Here is a 24,936-nt window from a genome sequence, read left to right as displayed (position 1 = left end):
GCTTCAGTGTTTGGTGCAATTTTATCTTTTTGCGTTGCTTTTTGTGTTCGTGAATCTTGTAAGTTTGTTGTCGTTTTGTCAGGGTATTTTTTGGCATGTTTTTTGAATTTCTGATTCAGTGGTTTTTGTTATCTTTTCTTTTTGATTTTATTTTCATGATGCTATATACCCTTTAAATGGGAATAGTAACTAATACTCTAATGTTAAACTCAAGCATCTTGATATAATCTTTTACATGGTGTAATGTGGATTATTCATTTTCATAGATAACAAATATATATGGCAGTTTTCTGATTGATGGGTGACGTAAATATACAGAGTACAAGTTTAATATTGTGATCAAAACTAACGAAGAAAAAAAAGTTTAAAAAAAAAACAATTAAAAATTAATATGCCGAACCAGATAAAACTAAATAAAACATAGCGACAGCAATAATAAACCATAGAACAGATAACAATAAACTGAGTAGAAGAGCTGAGATGGTAGCATTTGCAGGTTGCAAAACAATCAGTTAAACAATCACAAGTTGCTAAAGATTTACACAAGAGCACCCTGTAGTACCACAATATTGTGTTAATTCTGGTCGAGCTGACTTTATTGCCTCTTTGACCTCGGATTCGGAAGCTGTTATTCCATCACCCTGGAGATTAGCTATGATCATAGGAATACACGGACAAAATTTCCAGCTTTTGCATGTATTCATGGCTCCTTCAACTTTTTCAACTATGACTTTCTTGTTTGCGACAGCTTGCTTCATATTTGCAAAGTCTGAGTCTGAGACAGCTGCACAGTCTGGTCTGAAGGGTGATAAGGATATAAAGTCAAATGACTGCATAGCAGGAAATTCTGAAGCTACAGTGCAGATGACATCTTTCTCCGTAATTGTACCTCCGTAATTTTTTATGCTGTCGTCAGTCGAGTAACTATAGGCATTTTTTACCAGATTTAGGAGATGTTCGAGAGAAGCAGTCGGATCATTTGACACTTCTTGCTTGACTACGTTACCCATCAGTACTTTTTTTCTCTTTTCCATGGCTTTGGCTTTGATAGATGCAAACTGTGCATCACTTACGTGGCATGTCGGCCTTAGCGAGTTAAGGTTATAAAAGTCATAATTGGTTTTCAGTGGAAATGACACAGCAATGGCACATATTATATCCCTATCTGACAGCGAAGAGCCAAAAAACTTTTCCTCGCCGGTCTTATACTTGTAAATATTTTTCAAGGTCTGAAGCATTTCATTAATTGATTGGTCCTTCTTAACACCTTGTTCTACGTGATCATACATAATCAGGCGAGCATTGAGGTCTTCTCGAATCTTTGTAAAATTGTGATTGATTTTTTTCAAGAAATCAATCACAATGGCTTGTTTTGACAAGAGGTTTCCTTTGTGGACATTTTCAAAATTTTCGGGCAAGTAATCGGATACGAAATTAACAGGAAGACCACCAAGTCCCAAGACTCCATTGAAGTCAGAGTTGTTTGCCAAGTCTGTAAAAAGGGATCGAATCGATTTTGTGACATCGCTGAAAGTATTACTTGAGTTTTCCCAACCCTTCATTAGCCTATCTGCCTCGACTTTAGTATCCGCGATTTCACGGGTCAGGTTCGCTTTATATTCTTCATAATTGTCTTTGGCCCTGGCCATTTCATCTCTGACTTTACTCCACTCATGAATACCTAGTGCAATATTAATGGCATCTGCAACAATGCCCAACGTAACGCCAATTCTTTGAGACCAACCGAGTTTGAAGTTTCGGATAGAATGTCGTCTGGCAGCTGAATTTGTCATAAAATTTTTCACAGCTTTCAATTTAGCCAAAGGCTTTCTCAGAGAGTGCCTCAACTTCCCCTTGAATCCTTTCCAGCTGTTAATTCTCTTCCACTTCTTCAGAGAATGCCATCCGTTTTTGAAATATTTACCTACATTTTTGCCCATTTGTTTAAATACTTTTGGGATAAGTTTTACCTTCTTTAGGAAAGTTATTTTACCCTGATCACCAACGCCATCTGGATTGAACATATTTTGAATCTGCGATTGAAAAAAAATGTCCTCGGCGATTTGTCCGTAAGCAGTTGAATATGCCTTCATGAACCTGTTGAGCAACGCCTCTGCCAAATATTGCACTGCAATACCAACCAATAGATTCGTTTTTGTTTGCTGTATTCTAGCAGTCAAGTACTCTAAACTGTATTCTAGCTGGCCAACAACTTCCTTCAAGTAATCTTCAGATGATACATTATGTTCAATAGATTTGGCAATCTCAGCAAAAGTTGGGAAATCTTTTAGACTTATTTTTTCGACCAATCTCTGTGTCAGCTCTTCGATGCTCTCCACGCTTCGAATCGTTTCGTTGGTATAATACGAAATATACCCATTGTTAACATACGATTGTTTGAGGTCAACATAACTTCGTCCATTATCTCTGTACAAAACATCAAATTCTTTTTTCATATTTTTTATTTCTGAATCTAGAACTTCAATTCGGTCTCTATTGGTACAAATACTGCGAAAGAATGCACAACCCTCTGTGAAAAACAAACAGTTCTATTAGAAAATTTAAAAAAAAAAAAAACAGAAAACAACAAAAAAAAAAAAACAAGATATTGCACGCCAAGTCGTGCCATGAATATTCCCAGTCGACAATTTACGGTTAACAGGAGTCTATGAGTGAGCTAGAAACTGGAAAGTGGAGATGCATATCAAGTCATTACTCAAAAGCAATATACCAATAAAGAAGATCACAGAAAACGGACTAACTAACGGACAAGGTGATTGCAAACCCCCTTCCGAATTTAATCGCTTTTCTTTTATTACTGCAGTTATCTCTCTTTGAATATATTATTAATTTTTATACGATAGATTATTCAACATGCATAATTTATTAACTCACTTAGTAGTATAAATAAATCATGGATTTACATATATGAGTGCCAATCCCAGCGGTAAAACAGGTTGGGAAAACAGAGAAATACATGTAAAAATGACAGGATATGCAGGGATCTATACTGTAGTGAAAAATAAATGGCTGGATTTTTTTTTCATTCGAGTTGAGCTTAACTTGATTCGACTAATTTCATTACTTTTCAATAAAAATTTTAGAAACAATCTTTATTGGTATTTGTATCATAAATGTGAATATTGGTATTTGAAAATGCAAGACTGAGAAATCTCAGACATCCAAGGGTAAGATTTTAAGTCCTAATCAAAACGGTTGATTTTCAGATGTGCTGCGTTGTAATGCAATTCAAACAGTTCTGTCGTCCTGTTTAGGGAACCTGTCCAAGGAAAAATCTTAGTTTTTCCTTTAATGTTGTAAGTTTGAAAATAAACATTCTTGGCAGAATCTAACAGGTTATATTTTTACCTACCTGATGCGGCACCAGCTATGGTAAGTCCAAGGTTTGTAGTACGCAATAAAAGTGAAATACCCATCACTGAATCGAAAAAAAAACAGTATTAAACAGAACAGCGAAACACCCATCACTGAATCGAAAAAAAACGACAGTATTAAACAGAACAGCGAAACACTCATCATTGAATCGAAAAAAAAAAACAGTATTAAGCAGAACAGCGAAAGACCCATCACTGAATCGAAAAAAAAAACAACAGTATTTAGCAGAACAGTGAAACACCCATCACTGAATGGAAAAAAGTTTTAAGCAGAACAGTAGATTCTAAAGTCTTTACCCGGAACTCTATGTCGAATGGTGTTATTTCAGATAAATCATCAATCTGTGCATGCGATGTATTTGCACAGAATAGATACGAAATGAATCTTTGTCTGATGCTTAAAGAACAAAGAAATAAACATACTCCCGAATTAAAGTTTATATGTACTATTCTTGATGTGCTTGATTAATATATGTACATCTCAGGGGTGAATTCAGAAAGTTTTAGGAAAAAAAAAACGTGAAAAATAAGGGCGGATACAGGCAAATATTTGTTCATTTTTTTGTTTAAGTTTTGCGGGAAATTAACACAATTTTCTTGTAAGAAATCCATCAATGCATCTACATGTATGTCACTTAAACGTGTCTCTTCATTGCAAGGTGTGAAGATTCAATTTAAACAAAACCGGAAAAACAATTCGCAAGTAATAAGAGCACAATTTGACTCAGCTGACACATTGTAACAGTGACGTTTTGCTTTACAATTATTCTCGAATCGGAGTGTTTAACTTGATCATATTGTATCGATGGATCATCAATAAACATTTGAGTTCACGGTTGAGGTTTCACGTTCCAAGCATGATAGGAATTAAACATCGAACACATTGTAATAGTCCAACATACAGTGTATGCATACTGAGCTGGATTATTTGAAATGTGCAAGCTTACGAAAAGAACATCCCGTAGGAACACAAAGGCATGACCTTCCATTTGTACACATTATTATGACCCCGAACCAACCAGTCGTCTACTCTATCTCTTAAATGCCGTGTACTTTGTGGATAAGCAACTAACAATTTCATAGTCTTTCGTATGACTCGGTCTTCGATCAACACAAAAACTTCATCACATTAGGTGATTTTCTATATTGTGGTAAGGTAGCTATTAAATACTTAATTGAAATGCACATTCAAATGAACATTAATTTTCAGAGTAAAATTCGCTGTCAAAAGCATAGTAATGCAGAGATCAAATATTGGTAATTTCAAATCCAGGAGAATTCTTGAGTGAAATTATTTTGTCAACATCCGGCAAGTATTTTCTTCCCTTATTGCGTGATTCCTACGAGTTATATTTTATAATTACCTAGAACAGATCCAATACCTCTTTTCCTTCTCACAAATGGCACAATTCCTTTAAATTCCTCATCTAAATGTACATGAAATCCAGCTTAACAAATTTATCAAAGGTGTACCAAACAAGGCATACAAGACATAAAACAAAACAAAAACAAGTAATTAAACCAATTAAACTACTTGTACAGATGGTCATGCAAAAAGAGCTAATGACTTGTGAATCAAATACTCAAATTTATTTGTTTAGAGCGCCCCACTATTGTCAAAGTCACTATAGATCCAACCTCTACTAGGCGTCATATACATAACTTACTGTCCAATTTGAATTGAAAATTGTTCTACAATTTTCTTGACGTCTATCGATTTTTGAATCATGTTAAATGACTTGCTCATTCATATCACAAAAGTACGGAAACATAATATGGTCATGTGAAAAATATTTTTAAGTCGTTCCCTTAAGACACGATATCGTTTCCTCAAGATATCATATCGTCTCCCTCAGAATATGGAGTTCCCCCAAGACATTATCTAGATATTAGGTTGGAATGGCTGATTCTTCAAGCAACATGTTATCTTGAGAGAACGACAAAACATCTAGTTAGAACGACATAATATCTTGTGGGAACGATAAAGAATCTTTAGGGAACAAGATAAATTTCTTGTGACGACATCTTACCTTAGGAGAATGGCATTAAATTTTTGGGAACGACATGAACATATTTTTCACATAGCCGTATTCTGCTTAATTCCGTAACAATCGGCACTTTGCAACAAAATGGCGGAATTACAATAAATTTATAAAATTCTTTTTGATTGAGCAAATCAATCGTACGTACTGATGTTTGGTTTTTGTAAATTGAGAAATGCATAACAAATAAAAAATGAAGACAACTCTACCTCAATGAGATTTTCTTTAAATCCTGAGTTTTTCCACAACTCTTCAATTTCATTTGATTTTGATTGGTCGAAATTTTTTATAGAAACAGTGCACTAATCTCTGATTTGACCAAGAGCAAAAAAATAAGGATCAAAACGCAAAATATGATTATTGCACTTTATTACCTAATTATAAGGTTTTATCTTGTTTATTAAATACACACATATTTTTCTCTATTTTCAAAATTTATTCAGGACAGGGCGATCTATTGCACTGTCGATGTACTACTGCTCCTTGAGGAGTCTATTGCACTGACCCCATTATGATCTTTATCTAAGCGTTTTGATTGGTTGAACTTCTTTTAAGCGCTTCATTGAATTGGAATTTACACACAAAAAACTCGCGTGTAAAAACGTAGATGTGACTCTCGTCTGCCAATTCGTAAACATGGAGCGGTCGAATGGTTGTCTCTTTGACATATTCCCCATTTCCATTCTTTATTATATCGCATAGACAAATTGGGTAATAAAACAGTTGGCCTCGTGCAATAGAACACTTGATCATTCTCAATACCTCAAGACAAATATTCTGGTATATTGCACCCAACCCATTTAATAACTGTATAATAGTGCACGTCGTCAATCAGTTGACCGGGTGATCAGAACTTGCAAGGCCTTTTAGATTATTTAGTAGTAATGGGAACAGAGCGTCATTATAGGATTGAATAGTTATTTTCGGTCGTTCATGCATGTATGAACGATTCACGGAGCTCCAGGTATAATACATAATACATAGGTATAATTCTAATCATGAGAGTCTTCATGCTTATAGCCGTTTTTGATTGGTCGAGAATGTCGTTGCCAGAAAGTTCCTACATGCATGAACATCGCCAGATCGTTCATACATGCATGAACGCCAGTCAACTTGAAACCAATATGGCGGCCGTGTAGTTCAAAAGAGTGTGGCAACGAACTGAACGGCATAATATAGCCGTAAGAATAGTTTATTACAGGCACATTGATTTTACCAGTCAAGTTTGTTTACAGAGAGTAATTTTCAGCTCGGGGAAAGAAACTTATAACTGTGTACTGACTGAACCCTTTCCTTCTTCCTTGTTGTAATTCCTTAAAAAAAATTATTCCAGTTGAATTGTTTTCATCTCGAACTTTCGAGCATGGAGGGCCATTACTTAGGGAAAACAAACAATAGCTTTTATTGGCTGCTGAAGAGACTTTATGTGGAAAGTAAAATCGACAAACATCGATATATGGAAATGAAAATACAGTCTGACATCTATGGAAACATTCATAATATGGATTTTTCTGAACAATGAAGCCTGTTTTTCATACACGTAAACAAAGGATTTGAACAATATTGGACTTTGAAATCGAAAAAATGCCGTCTCAACCCGCAAACAAAAGTGGAAAACGAAAAATGAAAAGCTTTTCTGACTGTTCTGTTTTTACAGATGCATGTGCTGATTACAGTGACAGTGACGGAGACCCCGTTTCCGAGTTGATTGAACAATTACGTATTTCTTCTCAGAATATAAATGGATTGAACGAGTCGGACATGACCGCCATAAAAGTTGTAAACTTGTTATTGCCTGCCGTAAACTTGAGCTCATCCAAAATTGTCGGCAAATGCGTTAGTGAACAAGATGTTAAGATAAACAAGATTTGTTCAGTGGCAAGAACTAACAGTTTTGAAAATGACAAACAAAATCAGTACTCGAGGAGGGAAAATATTAGAATTAGTGGTCTTCAGGAAGTAGAGGGTAAGGATGATTTTGACATTTTTAAAGGTATATATGAAGTCATGGAAGTTGATATTAAAAAGAAGGACATTGTTGCATTTCACAGAGTTGGTAACCCAGCTAGGAAACCGCGTGCATTGTTGGTCCGTGTTGTTTCAAGAGACACTAAAGCTAAATTATGTGCTAACAAAAAGAAACTGAAAACAAATCTAGGTATGAGTAAAGTATATATCAATGAGGACTTAACTACTATGCGTTTTAAACTTCTGAAGTATGTTAAAAGTCTTGACAATGTTAAAAACACTACCACAAGGGATGGTAAAATAATATGCACAATGAAAGATGGGAAAAAGTTTAACGTCGAAAATGTTGATGATCTTTTTCATCTAGGAGTTACGGATCTTGATTACAAGGAATTCGGTATGCCCGAGCTATAGGAATTATATGGAAGGCAAGTGGATTCTATTTCTAGTAAAGAAGAGGAGAATGTATCATATATTTGTTCGAAAAATGAAAAGGATAGTGTTTCTTTTATGAGTTCAAATGATGTTTCTATTACTAGTTCAAATGAAGAGGAGAGTGTTTCAGTCATTAGTTCAAATTCAAATGTTCAAGTTCATTCGTTAAAAGTGTTTTCTTTAAATATTTGTGGTTTAATCTCAAAGCTTAAGGCTTATGATTTAGAAGAAAAGTGTCAAAGCTATGATATATTATGTTTCAGTGAATCTATGCTTGATGATTATGATGATGTACAAATAGCAAATTTTGTACATCTACCACCTTTAAATAGAAAGGGTGCTAAAAGAAAATCTGGTGGTATTATTGTGTTTGTTAAAAATGTTCTTTATGAAAATATTGAACTATTGAAAGGTTCATCTGAAAATGCTGTATGTTCTTTATGATCCTATTTTATTTGGTTCAATTTACATTCCTCCTGAAAATAGTGACTATAGTGATATAAGCTTTTTCGATGTAATCCAAGAAGATTTACTGAAGTTCACCACAGAGAAGGACTATCAAGTTTGCATTTTAGGCGACTTTAATGCAAGAACTGGTGTTAAAGATGACTATGTAAATTTAGATGATTATGTATGTAATTCTATACAGTTAGACTATGTCACAAAACAAGAATTTGATCTTGCAAATTTAGACAAATTAGGTATTGAGAATAAACGCTATAACCATGATAAATTTGTGAATAGTTATGGTAATCGTTTGCTACAATTTTGTAAAGATTTAAATTTGTTAATAGCAAATGGTAGGTAAGGTAAAGATAAGCAGATTGGGTCTTTCACTTGTAAAGAATTATCTACTGTTGACTACTGTATCTTGTCGTCTATTCTTTTTTCAAATGTATCAAACTTTGAAATTTATTCTTTTGATAGTACGCTTAGTGATGTACATAATGCATTGAATATTGAATTGTTATGTAAACCTAATGAAAATATTGTTGAAAATACTGATAATGTAAATGATGTAGTTAAAAAATCAAAATGGAAAAATGAAAATTGTCAGACTTTTGAGAATTCATTATGTGATGAAGATATTAGTACTCTTATTGAAAAATTAAATGTGGTTGATATTGATACTGTGAATAAAGATGTTGTCAATAGTTTTGTTGAAGAATGTAACAACATAATTAAAAATGCTGCTATTGATATTGAATTATTGTTTGATTGTGTTAATAGAAAAGTCAGTTGTAACAGAAACTGTAAAATAAATAAACCATGGTATAATAAAGAATGTCATGAAAAACGTAAAAAAATATAATAGAGCAAACAATCTCAATTGGAGAATTCGTACTGCTGAAAGTAAAAGCAATCTTGTACAATGTAGTAAAGATTATAAGAAGGTGCTGAATAAGCAATATAATGAATATCAGAAAAAAATTATTAAAAAACTCAGAAGTCTTAGACAAAATGACTTAAAGTCATACTGGTCGTTATTGAGTAGAACATGTAATAATGATAGTAAGCAAAAAATTGTAGATAAGGTATCTATAGAATGTTTTTATAACACTTTAAGAAATTAAATACTGCTAATGTTGTAAATGAGCAGGATGATGTTTTTGATGATATTGATCCAAATACTGTAACAAATATGAATACAGAAATAAATGCTGTTATAAATGAAAAGGAAGTATTAGATGCTGTTAAAAGTTTGAAAAACAATAAAGCTTGAAGTTCAGATATGACATTAAATGAATTTTTGAAAAAATTACTACCTGTTTTTGTCAAACATTTTAATATTATTTTTGATTGTGGTATAATTCCTGATATTCGGTCAGAGGGTTTTATTATTCCATTATATAAGAATAAAGGTGATGCCTGTAGTCCAGACAACTACAGGGGTATTACAATTTTAAGTTGTTTTGGTAAGCTCTTCACTACTGTCATAAATAATAGACTTAATTGCTACTTAGAAAATTACAATGTATTGTGTGAGGAACAAGCAGGTTTTAGAAAACACTATAGCACATGTGACCATATTTTTAATTTGAAATGTTTAATCGATCTTTATACTAGATGTAATAAACCTTTATATTATGCTTTCATAGATTATCGAAAGGCTTTCGATTCTGTTGATAGATTAGCATTATGGCATAAATTGTTATCAAACTGTATTGATGGTAAAATGTTTAAAATTATTCACAATATGTATGCACATGCAAAATCTTGTGTCAGAAAAGGTACAGAATTTTCAGATTATTTTAGTAGTAATGTAGGTGAAAATCTATAACCTGTACTTTTTTCACTGTTTTTAAATGATCTTGTTGAATTTATATCGCATTCTTACGATGGTTTGTCAAATATATACAATGCTACTCATATTTTTCTTGATAATGAAGAATTGCCAGTGTATATGAAGTTATACTTGTTATTATATGCAGACGACACTGTAATATTGGCTGAATCTCAAAATGAATTACAAGCTGCATTAAATGCAATGTATTTATATTGTAAAACCTGGAAATTAGAAGTAAATGCTTCCAAAACAAAGATTGTTATTTTTCGCAAGAGAAATGTAAATTTTCATAATGACCCTGTATTTACATTTAATGGTGAAGTAATTAAAATTGTAGATGATTTTACTTATTTAGGTACTGTATTTATGTCAAATGGATCTTTTTGTAAAAATAAAACAAAGTTAGTTATGCAAGGTAGAAAAGCTCTGTTCAGTATTTTAAAGAAGAGTAGAAAACTTAATTTGCCATTAGATTTACAACTCGAAATTTTTGATACTATGGTAGTTCCAATATTACTTTATGGTTGTGAAGTATGGGGTTTTAACAATAATGATGTATTTCAGTCTTTTTGTGTACAATTTTACAAACAAATACTTGGTCTTAAAAAGAGTACACCAAACTGTATTATTTATGGTGAATTGGGTAGATTTCCCATTGAAATTTTTATCAAAAGTAGAATGATAGCATTTTGGAAAAGAATTATATGTAATAAGCAAGACAAAATTAGTGCTATTTTGTATAAACTTCTGTACAATATGCACATTAAGCAATTTTACCATTCAAAATGGTTAACTTGTATTGAAAATGTATTAAATACTTGTGGCTATTCAGAATTTTGGTTGTCGCAAAATGTACCACAAAATTTAGCATTGTCATGTATGGTCAAACAAAGGTTATGTGATCAGTATAAACAGTCATGGCATGAGAAAGTTTTTAATATTGCTAAGTGCCTTAATTATAGAGTATTCAAATGTAGTCATAACTTTGAAAGCTACTTAGTTGATCTTCCTTTTGACTTGAGAAAAGCATTTTGTAGTTACAGATGTTTAAATCATAGATTGCCTGTTGAACAAGGGCGTTTCTGGGGGGTAGATAGAGATGATCGTATATGTGATATTTGTAATATGAATAATATTGGTGACGAATTCCACTACATGTTTGAATGCAAATTTGTTGATGATGAAAGAAAAAGGTTATTACCAGATAATTTTATTACGAAACCAAATACTGTGAAATTTCATGATTTATTTAATTCAGATGATTATTTTACTAAAATGAATGTTGCAAAAGTTTGTAAAATTATATTGTCTGTAGTAAACTGAAATATTATTTTGTAATTCACTACAATTACAATTTGCCTTCCATTTACCATTGATTTGTATTACTTCCACTTTAATATTTGATATTTCAAATTATATGTATGTTTCATACAGTATGCCATTTAATTGTAAAAATTATTGTATTGTTTACATGTTTGTATCCACATACCCCAGTTGGGGTCTTTGAGAAATAAAAAGTTTCACGTTTCAAGAACTTTCAATGCCAACTATCATTTCGTCCATATCGCCTTCACTGCTGTTGTGCAGCCGCTCCCATACGTATGCAAAGGAATGTGTGTGTATTGAAGGATAAACTTACACACAGTATGTAAATATAACCAACTGAGGCTCTCAGAGGGTAACTTTGACTGTCGGATAGAATTACAAGGATTGAACAGCTATTTTTGGTCGTTCATATATGCATGAACGACCGAAAATAGCTGTTCAATCCTGTAATATGTAGGTCTTAAGCATGAACGGCTTAAAATCGTCCAGTCGTAAAAATATGACATAGTCAACGTAATTCGGGAAAAAGAAGTGCAAGATTGTTTAACCATTAATACAGGCGGATTTGGCGGTTGTTCTGGAGCGCATTTCCGTTCATCGCCAGTAACGCCAAGCCATGATAGTGCATAATCAACACAATCGTTATTTGTATTCAGCTAGCTCCGTCTTTCATGGGATACCACAGTCAAGGCCTTATGATAATTATATTCATTTAGTATATATTTTTTAAACTTATTTTATTAGTATTTACAAATAAATACTGAAGTAAAATTAAACTAATACTTAGGTAGCTTTCAACAATCAATCATAGGAGTAATACTACCAAATATTTCGTTTTAATTCCACTTTAGCCTGATACTTAGGTGGACAGCTACTTAATTAATGAACAAATTACATGTATTTTCAGCGGTCGTGTTTTCTAGCTTTATAGTCATTATTACCTTTGTTCAGAAAATCTTCAGTTTCATGATTTGGCTTCGGATATAATGCTGAAAAAACAGAGTTTATGTATGTTACTGTATATTATATAAGTCAATATAGCCGACTAAGGATAGATGACAAACTAATTTGCCGAGAAATCGAATGGATGATTCTGAAATCACTGAAATGCTATTTCAAATTTTAATAAATATGCTCAAAGTTCATTTAACGGTCAAAGCTAAAAAAGATTGAAATCATATTTTTAAAATACTACATCTAGTTTAATTTAATATTTCTCTTTTCATTATGAGGTTTTGTTGAAATAAACTCCAAATTATTGCAACGACTTGTACGTATGTCGCAAATATAGCAAGAATGTACCGGAAGTCTAAAGATTCTGAAGTAAAAACAAATCCTACAATATTTAGAGTATGGGAAATATGTTTCTTTCTGTACTGTTCTACACTTTTTTAAATTTGGATTTTCAAACAAATAAATTGTAAACAAGAAGTGCATTTACTAAAACCCCCGAAATAAGAAGCCAAATCCATCTCCGGGAAGTTCTATCATTTGCGATGATTGAAACCTCAATGTTTAAGGGATTTAAAATTTTGTGATAAATTAAAAAAAAATCGATAATTAATATTCTATGATATAACTTATCTGTTTCAAATTGCAGTATATTTAAGTCGCTAATATTGTTAGCTACTTCTTGTACTTGTAATTTCAGTACTTTATATTCGCATATGATTTGCATAAATATGTAATTATACGCCACATAATGCTGCAGATCCTCGCCGTGTTTACCGCAATAACGTTATAGTTCTAGCTTCATACGAGATAAAAATGCACCCCTTAAATATCATACACGTGTGTTCTACGTGTATTTCTTGCTTGTAAGAGAATATGATATGATCAGTTAGCTTTGAACATTACCCAGTTCCCGATTCAGGCAGTGAGGCTCGTTACAAGACTATACAGGTCATATACATTAGCACGCCCCGATATTTTTAAATATTCATTGTCAGCTGCTTTATCTGGTTCCTAAACTGGTTCCCTGGTCAATATCATAAGCGACCCAAAGATCGCTACAAGTTCTTTTTTTAAACATATCATACACATGTCTAAGCGTGTTTTTTTGCTTGTATTAGAAGGGAAGTTTACATTAATATTACTGAGTTTCCGATTCAAACACAGGCGTTCTTAGCGGAAGTCGCTCGATTTTAAAGCATCTCATTTTTGTACCATTTCGTATGTTGAAAGTAAGTCAAAATCAGTGACAGAGAAAATTTGACGATTAGCAAGTTTGAAGACGTCAGTTTTTGATTTTCACAGAGGTGAAAACAACTCTTTTTAGTGTAAACAGCAACACGTTTTATTACGCCCAATATACATTGTATATACGAAAAATTCGATATCACGATCGCTTAATTAAGAATATAGGACATAAGTCCTAAAAGGAACAGGAGTTATTGAAATATAGACGAATACACATGTATGTATATTTGTGTTACCATTATCTTGTAGCTCATTTGTGACTCTTTTCCCGCCAATTTCTCTTTGAAAACCTGAATAGAAAATAGAAAATAAAACGTTTAATTCAACATGTGGAAAACATGTGGAATATGTCATTGTACAAGCAACTTGCTTTGTAAATCAAATATACAGCTGCACGATTTGCACAACAAAAACAAAAACAAAAGCAAATTTGGGGTTTTGTGATGATTTGTTCAAGTTAATGCAAAACCTGTGTTATTGAAAATATCATGTGCAGGCAGGTCAGAAAGGGTAACAGAATTAAAAAAAACGATACTTACTTTCTTATGCATTTACTATATAGTATTCATTTACAAATTAACGACGAATGGTATTTTTTCCATCGTCGACCATGCTTGATGCAAAACTCATAGCACAAGGACCATAAAGTAAATCAATATTTTATGAGAATCTTTAGAACAAGTCAGTCCTAAAACAACATGGGCGCATAATTAAATAATGTGCTAACATTCAATCAGAAACTTAATATTTGATACATACTATTACATAATGACTTTGTCACTTCTTTAAAAAGCAACCTTTTTTCTGTAAACTGAAAAGTACTAGTTTGTCTTAAGGTTTGAAATCAAAACAAATAATAATTTTTTCTGACTAACGTTCGAATATCAGCCTATATATAATAAAAACTGCCGATACAATACAAAATATGGAAGGCGCCAATACGGGATTTTGCCGTTTAATACGACTTTTACCCGTCCAATTCGTCATATTGACCTGGTTAAAATCAACTATGGCTTAGGTCACTATGACGTATTGGACTAGTTATTCAATAAAGGTATAATTGGTAAGGTTTTCCATATTGCTTGAGATATAAGTCCTCGGCTTCAATATTAGACCTCGGCTACACCTCAGTCCAATATGGCTAGCATTGGACCAATAACTAAGCCAATATGGAAAACCTTACGCAATAATAATATAATACTTAGTCTACTTATACTTTTTGCAGGCTTTTACATGAATAAACGTATATAGTTTTAATTACACTCACCTTCACAAACTAGCAACAACAGGCAACCAAAGAAAGCTAAATAGATAGCTTTGGTAGACATCGTCGACTATTGCCGACAATGCTTCTCCATAAAATTATTTCAGAAAACAAGTTTTTATATATTTGACGTAAATAATACCCGCCCACCAATCATGGTGTTTTCATTTAGAACAATGGAAAGACCAACATTACTTGTAAACAAATTCGTAGGCGTTATATAAAGCTCAATCACTCTCAAGATGAATTGAAACTTTCCAAGAAGCATCTTATTTTGATAACATTCTTTGAACCAAATGTCATCAAGTACTTACAAACACCATAATATTTCATGTCCGGTTATTATGTTTGTACATGTTAACAGCTGAGTGATAAAATAGTCATTTTTGTCGGAAGAAGTTATTTTGTGCACTTAAAAAGTTCTATATACCGTTAGTACGCAATCTTTTAAATAATATTTCACCTGTTTCGTTATATCTGCCGATTAAAAAGTATTTGGGTTGATGGTTATTTGACCCCTTTTATACCATTATTGACTAAAAGAAGTCATATAACAATATCCAAATATATTGTTTATACCTCCCGTAGTTGGGTTATTGTCATGCGACTATTGATGATGCATATTACTTTCTTTGTACTATTTATAGTGTGCTGACATGTGTTAATAAGCCATAGTAAACAGCCGTAGTATGTACATGTAGCTATGGGAAGACAGTTTTTCATTCAAATATGACGTCCTTATAATGTTTTTGGGACCACTACTGCAGTTGATTTTCAATTGCTATATGAGCAGCACGTGACTTATTGGGCGTGGCTTGTCTGTGTGTAAATTACTGGCCCACCTTAATCATGTAAACAAACACACCTAACATTTCGATATGTATCGGCTGTTTTCACAATGTACCACCAAACCTCTTTCAAAACTTTTAACTTCTATACTCACAACTATCAAAGAGGGTCTGCAGTCTTACCACAACACTTGTTACTCCCGTAGTATTAATTCAATGTGGATCCTAAAAAATTCGAAAGATCTTTTGGAGACAATCAGTTCAAGACAATTATCTGAATATAATAGCATTAAAACCTATGATTTTTCATCACTTTATACTTCTATTCCCCATACTCAGTTAAAATCCCGACTTAAAAACATTATACATCGTTGTTTTTCCAAAAAAGATGGTACACCTAGATACAAATATATAGTTCTTGGTAGAGATTCCTCATACTTTGTAAGAAATAATTCCAAATCATCTTCCAAATATACAGAGGAAGATGTTTACAAAATGCTGGAATTTTTAATCGACGACATGTTTGTCCAGTGTGGTGGACGTGTTTTTCAACAAACCGTCAGCATTCCAATGGGAACAAATTGTACTCCTTTACTTGCTGACCTATGTCTTCACTCTTATGAGGCTGACTTTATAGCTGATCTGATCAGAAAGAAAGAATATCGTTTGGCTAGATCCTTCAATCTTAACTTCCGCTATATAGATGACGTATTATCTTTAAACAATCCTAATTTCGGGGATTTGATACATCGCATCTACCCAAAAGAACTTGAGATAAAGGATACTACAGACACTGTGAAGTCAGCCTCATATCTTGACCTACACTTAGAAATCGATGGTAAAGGAAAACTATTGACCAAACTTTACGACAAACGTGATGACTTTTCATTCAGAATTGTCAACTTTCCTTTCGTCTGTGGCAACATTCCTCCGGCTCCTGCGTATGGAGTGTTCATATCACAACTCATACGTTATGCCAGAGCTTGCCGAAACTAGGCAGACTTTTTGTATCGCGCTAGAAGTCTAACAAATAGGCTTTTGGAACAAGGTTATGTTGTTACAAGATTGAAGTCATCTCTACAGAAGTTTCATGATCCTCATCATGAACTCGTGGATCGTTATGACTTTGTCGTGGAGTCCGAGTTGCTCATTTACTTTTGTTACTTTGTATGTATGATTTTAGTTACTTTATGTTCTTTGTTGTGTGTGTCTGTTTTCCAAGTCTGGTCTTTGTCCCTGGATTACATTCTTTTGATTACCGCTATAACCTTGGTTCCCTTGATTACTCTTTCATTCATTTTAGAAGCGTGAATAAGCATCAAATTCATATTTAATAAAAACGACGTTGTGTTTTAGGAAAGTTATATTATATTCCGTAAAAATCACTTACACACGTACGCGGTAACACTTGCCACGTGCCATTATTTACATGAAAACAAACAATAACAATCGTCAATGAATGAAACATTGTAACTGTCCATGTGTGAATGGTTTATTCACTTTCCTCCAACATTTGAATTTGTTAACACTAAAACAACAATTAATCATGACAGGAGATAAGGGGGCATGTTCAAGGTATTCAAACATAAAAAAACATTTGCTTTTTTGCATTAGGTTCTTTTGACGAAGTTTTATTGAGCTTTTTGAAGGAGTACCTTCATCTTTTTTCACTTTTTTTTCGTTAAAATGTCTAATGTTCCATTTACAATTTGAGAGTAAATATAATATAATTGCTGTTGTGTTGTTTTCCTTATTAGTATGTTTAACTTTATGCAATATTTTCTCACTTTATGTATTACATTTTATTACAAAAATAACGCAGTTTTCGCATATAACATTAGATTTTAAAAAAAATACAATATTAACAAAAATATGAAGGTCTTTAGAAATAAGAATAGCACAAGAGTCAATTTAATTTCAAACAAATTATTCCTGCGAATACAAAATGATGCTTGGTCTGCATAATCTTGGACTGTCATTTGAAGGTTGGGCAAGCGATATTTCTGTATTCCTCGTTCCTGACATGCAATCTTGAGTAGGTTGAAGAGTCAGACGTGTGTCAGTTCAAAGAAGGGAGAATACAAGTTGGTACATCACTTTGTCAACTGTAGCATGTTTAACTGGGTTTGGTGAAGGTGTAGAAGATTCCGTCTACAAAAATGATGTCTGCAGAAACATGTTTGGCAAGGTTCAGTGTGTTGGAATATTAAATATTTTTTGTGCGTTGCCATTGTCAAAAAAAGAGAGAAATATTTCAATTGCAAGTGTATGTGTCCAATTACCGTCAAGTTAAATGTCCGTATGGGTGGTAGTCTTGTTGTTTCTTTATTTCTTGATCTGACATATAAGATTTGAAGAATGAAGGCAGTTAGACTATTACATGTGAATGTATTCGTAGTCTGGGTTGATGTCAATGTACTCTGTTGAACATAGTTTGACTCTTTCTTTTTTGTGTGTAGCAGGTATCGGTGTGGTTTCCACGGTGTATCTCTGTTTTATTGAATTGAATACAGCTTCGGCCTTTATTCTAGCCATGTTCGGTACATTTGGGTGTGGAGCCCCAAGTTAGATGAGTATAATTAGTGGTTGTTGCTGTACAAAATGGAACAATACATTTTCTTCTTTTCTTGTCTTAACCATGTATTGATATCCAACTAAAGTCTGATTCTGCCAAACTTGTTTGAAATTAGTGCCTCATAATGAAACAAAATAACGTGTAATTAACAATAATCAGCAATTGCAAGTTACATTTTTAATAACTATTTTATTTTAAATATGAAATCCAATATTTACCTAAAAAAGATAATAAAAAGATAAGAAATATAATATAATATTATATGTTATAAAATATTAATTGCAAAAACAGAAAAAAAGAAGAAATATATGATAAAAAAATATTACAAAAAGAGAAATATTTTATTTCCTCTATCAATGATATTATTTTAAATATTTCATCCAACATTTTATTTTGGAATAGGTAAAGTACAGGTATATTTTAAATTTCCATCTCCTTTGAATGACCAATAATCCCTAACCTTAAATGAATGTTGATTTGTCTAATTATTAAATGTTGGAGAAACATGAACACTATGACCTTATAATGCAAACAACTATTGCCATATCTAACATCATTCTACTTAACTGGCCCTTTCCTTCATTATACGTAAAAAATACAAACAATAGGCGAAATTTGTTTTAGGTTAAATTTTGAAATTCTCCTACAGTGGGTGAAATGTGGATATCTTTTGTGGTAAAATTAGCGAGAAATTAAAGTTCAACCTAAAAGCGCCAAAATATACCCCTGACAACCCATGTTTTGGCAATTTTAGGGGGTGGGGGCGTACGCCTGCCACGTCCCCGCCTGAATCCGCCCTAGCTGACAGCGTAAAGTGTACAGCCAAATATGGACAAATATGGGGGTCTAAGGGTACTGTAATAGGTCACGAAACTGTAAAAAAAGTACCGTAGTTGTCCTATTAGAATCTGGGCTGACCATTTATGCCGATATTTATCCCTCGCTATCGCTCGGGGTAAAAAAATGCGACATACATGGTCAGCCCGTGATAAAACAATGATAAAATGGAGTTTCCGTGAATTATTTCTCAGATATCATAATTATCTAAGAACAACGGTAAAGTTTTCTTTGTTTAGCATTAATTAGAGGAGGGGTCAAATATCAATCAACCCAAGTACTTTTTTATAGGCAGGTATAAGGAAGCAGGTGTAATGTAAAGATTGTGTACTATATAGAACACAAAATAACCTTTTACGAAAAAAAAAATTACAATTTTATTACTCAGCAGAAATGGAAATTGTTGCATTTTAGTGCATTTAACTACTCAAGTCTTAAGAACAAGTGATACACCCCAGAATATAACAATGTGTATTTAAATATTCTGCACCAACTATGACTGCTCACCAAAGAACAAAAAAGTTACTTTTAAATTTTATAAAAAAAAAAAAACCAGTTTGAAATCTCATGTAAGCATCAAAGGAACTTGGACTGATTTCATTCTGTTTGATAGGCTTTGGTGAAAATCAATATGGTACAAACATATCACTGGTTTCAAGAGTTATTTTCCATACCCTAGGTCTACCTCCTCAAGTATATTCTATATTTAGAAAACTCCTCATTAGGCGAATTATCTTCCAGATGCAGATAAATGTGTATGGGCAGTTACCTGGCCTGATTTTTCTTTGTATTAAAGTCACGCCAGTTTTTCTTGGAGCAATTTAAACAGGCGAAAACGTAGATTTTAGAGTATTATTTAAAGGCTCACCCTTTTACATTCAATAGATAGAAATTTAGATCATTCTATAAAATTTGTACAAATGTAGTTAAGTCTGTCGAATTTTAAAAAAGAATAATCAATGTGTGAACGATAGCCCCGTTTAAAAGGTAAAAAAGGAACTATTAAAAATGCAAATAAAATATGAATAAAACGTAAAATCAAACAGCTAAATGTGGTGAGCCCAACTTCGTCAGGGGCAAACTATTGACTAAATGTGAGCCCAACTTCGTCAGGGGCAGAGTATTGAAGATAAAACTGTGTTGTTTAAAAAATTTAAAAAAGTATTGTTTTATCTTTTAACCCTAGCTACATGTATGAAAAAAATGATGCATTTGTAGATCCTGTAAAAATTTTGTTCATAATATAAACATTACAAAATGTATATTACCTTTAGCAAGGAGTTGAATTGGTTTGTAAATATAAAGAGTATTAGAATTTCGGCCAAAGTTATAATTTTAATAACTCGACTTAACTTATTAGTTAATTTAATGATCAGTTAGGTAAATACTGCTGAATACATGCAATACAGTAAAAAAAAGGATGTCGGGTAGAAACTGAATAATAAAAGAGACCGATAACACTACGATTAACAGAAATGATATGTTCATAAAAAAAATCACTTGAATATTTATAAGGTTCAAATACTTTAGTAATTTTCTGACAACTGAATCAGAAAATGAAGTAATTTTCATTAAAAAACGGTCAAGCAAATGACAACGGGTTTATTGTAAACTAATCTTGTTTGTTTTCCGTATCAACTTGAGTATGTGGTTAATTTGTCATATTTAAAACAAAGTAAACGCCAAATTTTACACGTAACGGACACTGATAATTTCTTAACAAACTCACGCATGGTGTATTACATTTCCGCGACTGTGAAATAAACAAGAAATTATTTTCACAGTGCAATTGTGCAACTAGAATGTTAAATGTCAGCAAAGATTTTTTTTTCAATTTGAACAAGTAAAACTACTGAACATGTTGAAAGACAGTTTCAATTATATTTGACCTCAAATTTGAAGACTATAATAACCAAACGATTTGGACTGTTAATAAATCAACAACAAAGTACGATACCAAAGTTGTTCAAACAAATACTAATGTATATATAGCAACTCTGACTTAAAGTACCAGTATACATGTACTTGAAACAGTAATCAAGGGAACCAAGGTTATCGCGGTAATCAGAATAATGTAATCCAGGGACAAAGACCAGACATGGAAAACAGACATACACAACAAAGAACATAAGTAACTAAAATAATACATACAAAGTAACAAAAGCAAATGAGCAACTCGGACTCCACTAAAAACTGGGAGTATGGACCAGATGCACCGGTAGGGTACTTGAAAGCCATAGATATACAAGAGTACATTTGCCATTTAATTTGATAAGATATCATGTTCCTTTATTTCCCTTGTGCTTTTTCGGATTATGGTGTGTTCACCTAGGCACTCTATTTATTCAGGTTTTTGAAGAGTTATCCCTCAAATTAGAAGGATCCTTTTCAAACAAATTCTTGAACTGTTATTACATGCATGATAATATAGTACGTATATACAAACATCACAACGAGGAAAATGTTTTAATCAAATCCGGAGATGTGTTTACAGAAAGTAGTATTAGCTGTTCTGTTTATAAAATGACAAGGAAAGTCAAATGTTGTGAAATCTTTCAAGATCTTTCAAGTTAGAACAATATGAAAAGGAAAAAAATGATGGGTCAGTATGCTCGTTTTTTTCCAGATATCAGCATTTAGCATTTTTTGAGGGAAAAGGATTTCTCTGGATTTTCCATTTGTTTTGATCAATAGTTGGTTTTATCTTATAGAAACCCAAACAGGTGTTTCACTAAATAACTTTTAGGTGTTTCATGAAATTGTGGTAAGAAATGTCGAGTCAATGGGCAAAATACATTAATGTTATGACATGGATAAAGCCAGTCCGAAAATCTGACAAAAATGACTTAACATGAGCAACGAACTGCATTAGGGTATCTTTAAGATTTAGACATATCTTTAGGTGATCTTAGGATATATCCCATGCGTGTTTATCGACGATGTCGTAAGTTAAGACAGCTCTACATCCTGCCTTCCGAACATCTTGTACGTAGTATAATGCTCATTTTAAGATAATTAAGACATACAGTTATGATGAACATGCTTTTGCTTCTGGTGACTGTCTGTCTGTTGTCTTCCTGCTAACTGTATACTGTCTTTTAATTAAAATTGACAATTACAAAGTACAATGAGTTAATCATCGTCGGGTATATATTAGCAGTTGACTACCGTAACGTATCGCACACATATACCAACTTCGATCAATCACTCGTGGATTTCAGATTTAATCGACACGAAAAGTGATCAACGACTATGTTTACGACTATAGTTTTACTGTAAAATACTGCTGCGTTGAAAGCCCGTATCATTTTTATACATTACATTTCAGGGCCGTTAGTGATTAAAAATGTCAACTTCTTATTTTAAAGGTTTCAATCTGCTTTGAATTCCATGGATATATTTCTGTCTATATTTTAAAGAGTTTTGGTTTGAATTGTATGAAAGCCCGAAGTAAAAACAAATTAGAAGAAATATCAAATTAAGAATTTCACATCATCATAAGAGATAACACCAGTGCACATTGTATGTTCGTCGAGGTCATTTGGTTATAATAGGATATATACAGCTACTCAAGAAGATGTATGATTTAGCCAATACAAGAAAACAATTAGAATGAGACACCAATATATGTCATTTCATATAAAACAGGAAAGTGTAATCGGAATATCTTTTGTCGTTTGTTTCCGGAGATAAGAATAGTTTCATCACTGCCAACTTTGGCAGGAGTCCATGGTGTATGTAAACATCAAATACTAATAGGAAGTGAGACAGTGAAACACTACAAATTTCCTCTGACCTCTAACCCTGCTTTTGAAAATTTAATCTTAGTAAGGTTTTTGAAGGAAAATAGTTTACGTACCTGCATTCCTACATTGTTTGATGATAGTAAATAAAGTAAGGGTACGATTTAAACAGGATTTCGTTTACTTTGGGGGTTTGTGTAGTTAAGAAGAAAAAGTTAGTAGCAATGATTTTGTTAATTCAAAATTTGGTTTTATAAAACTCCATTTTATAATTGTTTTACCACGGGATGGTCATTTATGCCTTTATTTAAGCTCTTGCTATCTCTCGGGGCAAAACAATGCGACATACATGGTCAACCCGAGGTCAAACAATGATAAAATGGAGTTTCCGTGATTTCTTTCTTAAATAAGACGTGGAGAATTCGACACAATTACACAGTATATACAAGATGCCCCTATGTGAGCTTTTCTGGTACGGACATATCTTTTTTAAGGTCAGGTAAAATATTTAATTTTAACAAAAAGATTTACAATACGAGGAAGCTTCAGCACGAAACCCTCATGGGTTATTTAATAAAATGTTCAAAAACCAGTAAAAAATAAAAGGTTCGTAAAATTATCCTCTGCACTTGCCAGGAGTTACGTCCCGTAAAAAATGGTAAAATCAATATTTTCATCGAAGATCGAGATCGGGCAGTTTAAATTTTAGAATGTGACTGAATTTAATTAATTTTATGTAAAAATTTCAATATTACACGACATAATAAAATATTTCTATGTAATCATTTAACTGATGTGGTGTCGTCTGACCGTTATTAGTCTAGTCTTTGTAAATGTGATAGTTCAATATTTTTGACAGTGTTCATCATTTTCTTCTCGAAGTGGTTTCAATTATAATGATGCAACTGTGATTATATATTCGCTGGCAGTCAATACTTTCAATATTTACTCTCTCAGTTTAAGGAACCATTTGCAGACGAGAGAGAGAGAGAGAGAGAGAGAGAGAGAGAGAGAGAGAGAGAGAGAGAGAGAGAGAGAGAGGGGAATTTGAAACAAACAAGCCAAAAGCAAAACAAGCAAACAATCAAATAAAACAAATTCAAAATAACAGTAGAAATTTAAAGTAAAGGAAATACAGAATAACAAAGGAAAGACATTACATTTTGAGTCCCCTGATTTAATGTTAAATATTTATAAGGAAATACAGAACAACAAAAAAAAACCAAAAAAAAAACGGACATTACATTTTCGTTCCTCTGATTTAACGTAAAATATTTATCAGGAAATACAGAATAACGAAAGACAGACATTTCATTGTGAGTCCTTTGGTTTAACGAAAAATATTGATAAGAAAATACAGAACAACAAAAGACAGACATTACATTTAAATTACTGTAATTTAACGTTAAATATTTATTAGGAAATACAGAATAACAAAAGACAAACATTAAGATCTTGAGTCCTCTGATTTAACGTTAAATATTTATAAAGAAATACAGAATAACAAAAGACAGACATTTCATTTTGAGTTCTTTGGTTTAACGTAAAATATTTATAAGGAAATACAGAAGAACAGAAGACAGACATTTCATTCTGATTTAATGTTAAATATTTATAAGGAAATACAGAACAACAAAAAAAAACGGACATTACATTTTGGTTCCTCTGATTTGACGTAAAATATTTATCCGGAAATACAGAATAACGAAAGACAGACATTTCATTTTGAGTCCTCTGATTTAACGTTAAATATTTATAAGGAAATACAGAATAACAAAAGGCAGACATTACAATTTGAGTCCTCTGATTTAACGTTAAATATTTATAAGGAAATACAGAAAAAAAAAAAACAAAAAAAACAAAAACAAAAAACAAAAAACAAACAACAAAAAACAAACAAAAAAACCAAACAAAAAAACCCGGACATTTCATGTTGGTTCCTCTGATTTAACGTAAAAATATTTATATGGAAATACAGAATAAGAATAAAAGACAGACATTTCATTTTGAGTCCTCTGGTTTAACGTAAAATATTTATAATGTATTACAGAATAACAAAAGACATTCATTTCATTTC

The 24,936-nt window shown here is 32.4% G+C and overlaps 1 protein-coding gene across 1 annotated transcript; it reads right to left on the bottom strand.

Annotated features, from left to right (window-relative positions):
- Window positions 1–311: 311 nt before the first annotated feature.
- Window positions 312–15,071, bottom strand: LOC148624686 (uncharacterized). The gene is made up of 6 exons (XM_088567524.1): window positions 14,920–15,071; window positions 13,889–13,942; window positions 12,395–12,442; window positions 4,760–4,822; window positions 3,374–3,439; window positions 312–2,530 (listed from the first exon to the last, which is right to left on the bottom strand). The coding sequence occupies exons 1-6, from the start codon at window positions 14,978–14,980 to the stop codon at window positions 531–533; spliced, it is 2,292 nt and encodes a 763-aa protein (XP_088423650.1). The 5' UTR covers window positions 14,981–15,071; the 3' UTR covers window positions 312–530.
- Window positions 15,072–24,936: the final 9,865 nt, after the last annotated feature.

The sequence above is a fragment of the Perna viridis genome, chromosome 2 (assembly GCF_037379345.1).
Source record: "Perna viridis isolate PV_CMFRI_1.1 ecotype Kerala chromosome 2, ASM3737934v1, whole genome shotgun sequence".
NCBI lineage: Eukaryota > Metazoa > Mollusca > Bivalvia > Mytilida > Mytilidae > Perna > Perna viridis.
Note: the sequence above shows the minus strand (reverse complement) of the source record. Positions and strands in the feature narration are given on the sequence as shown.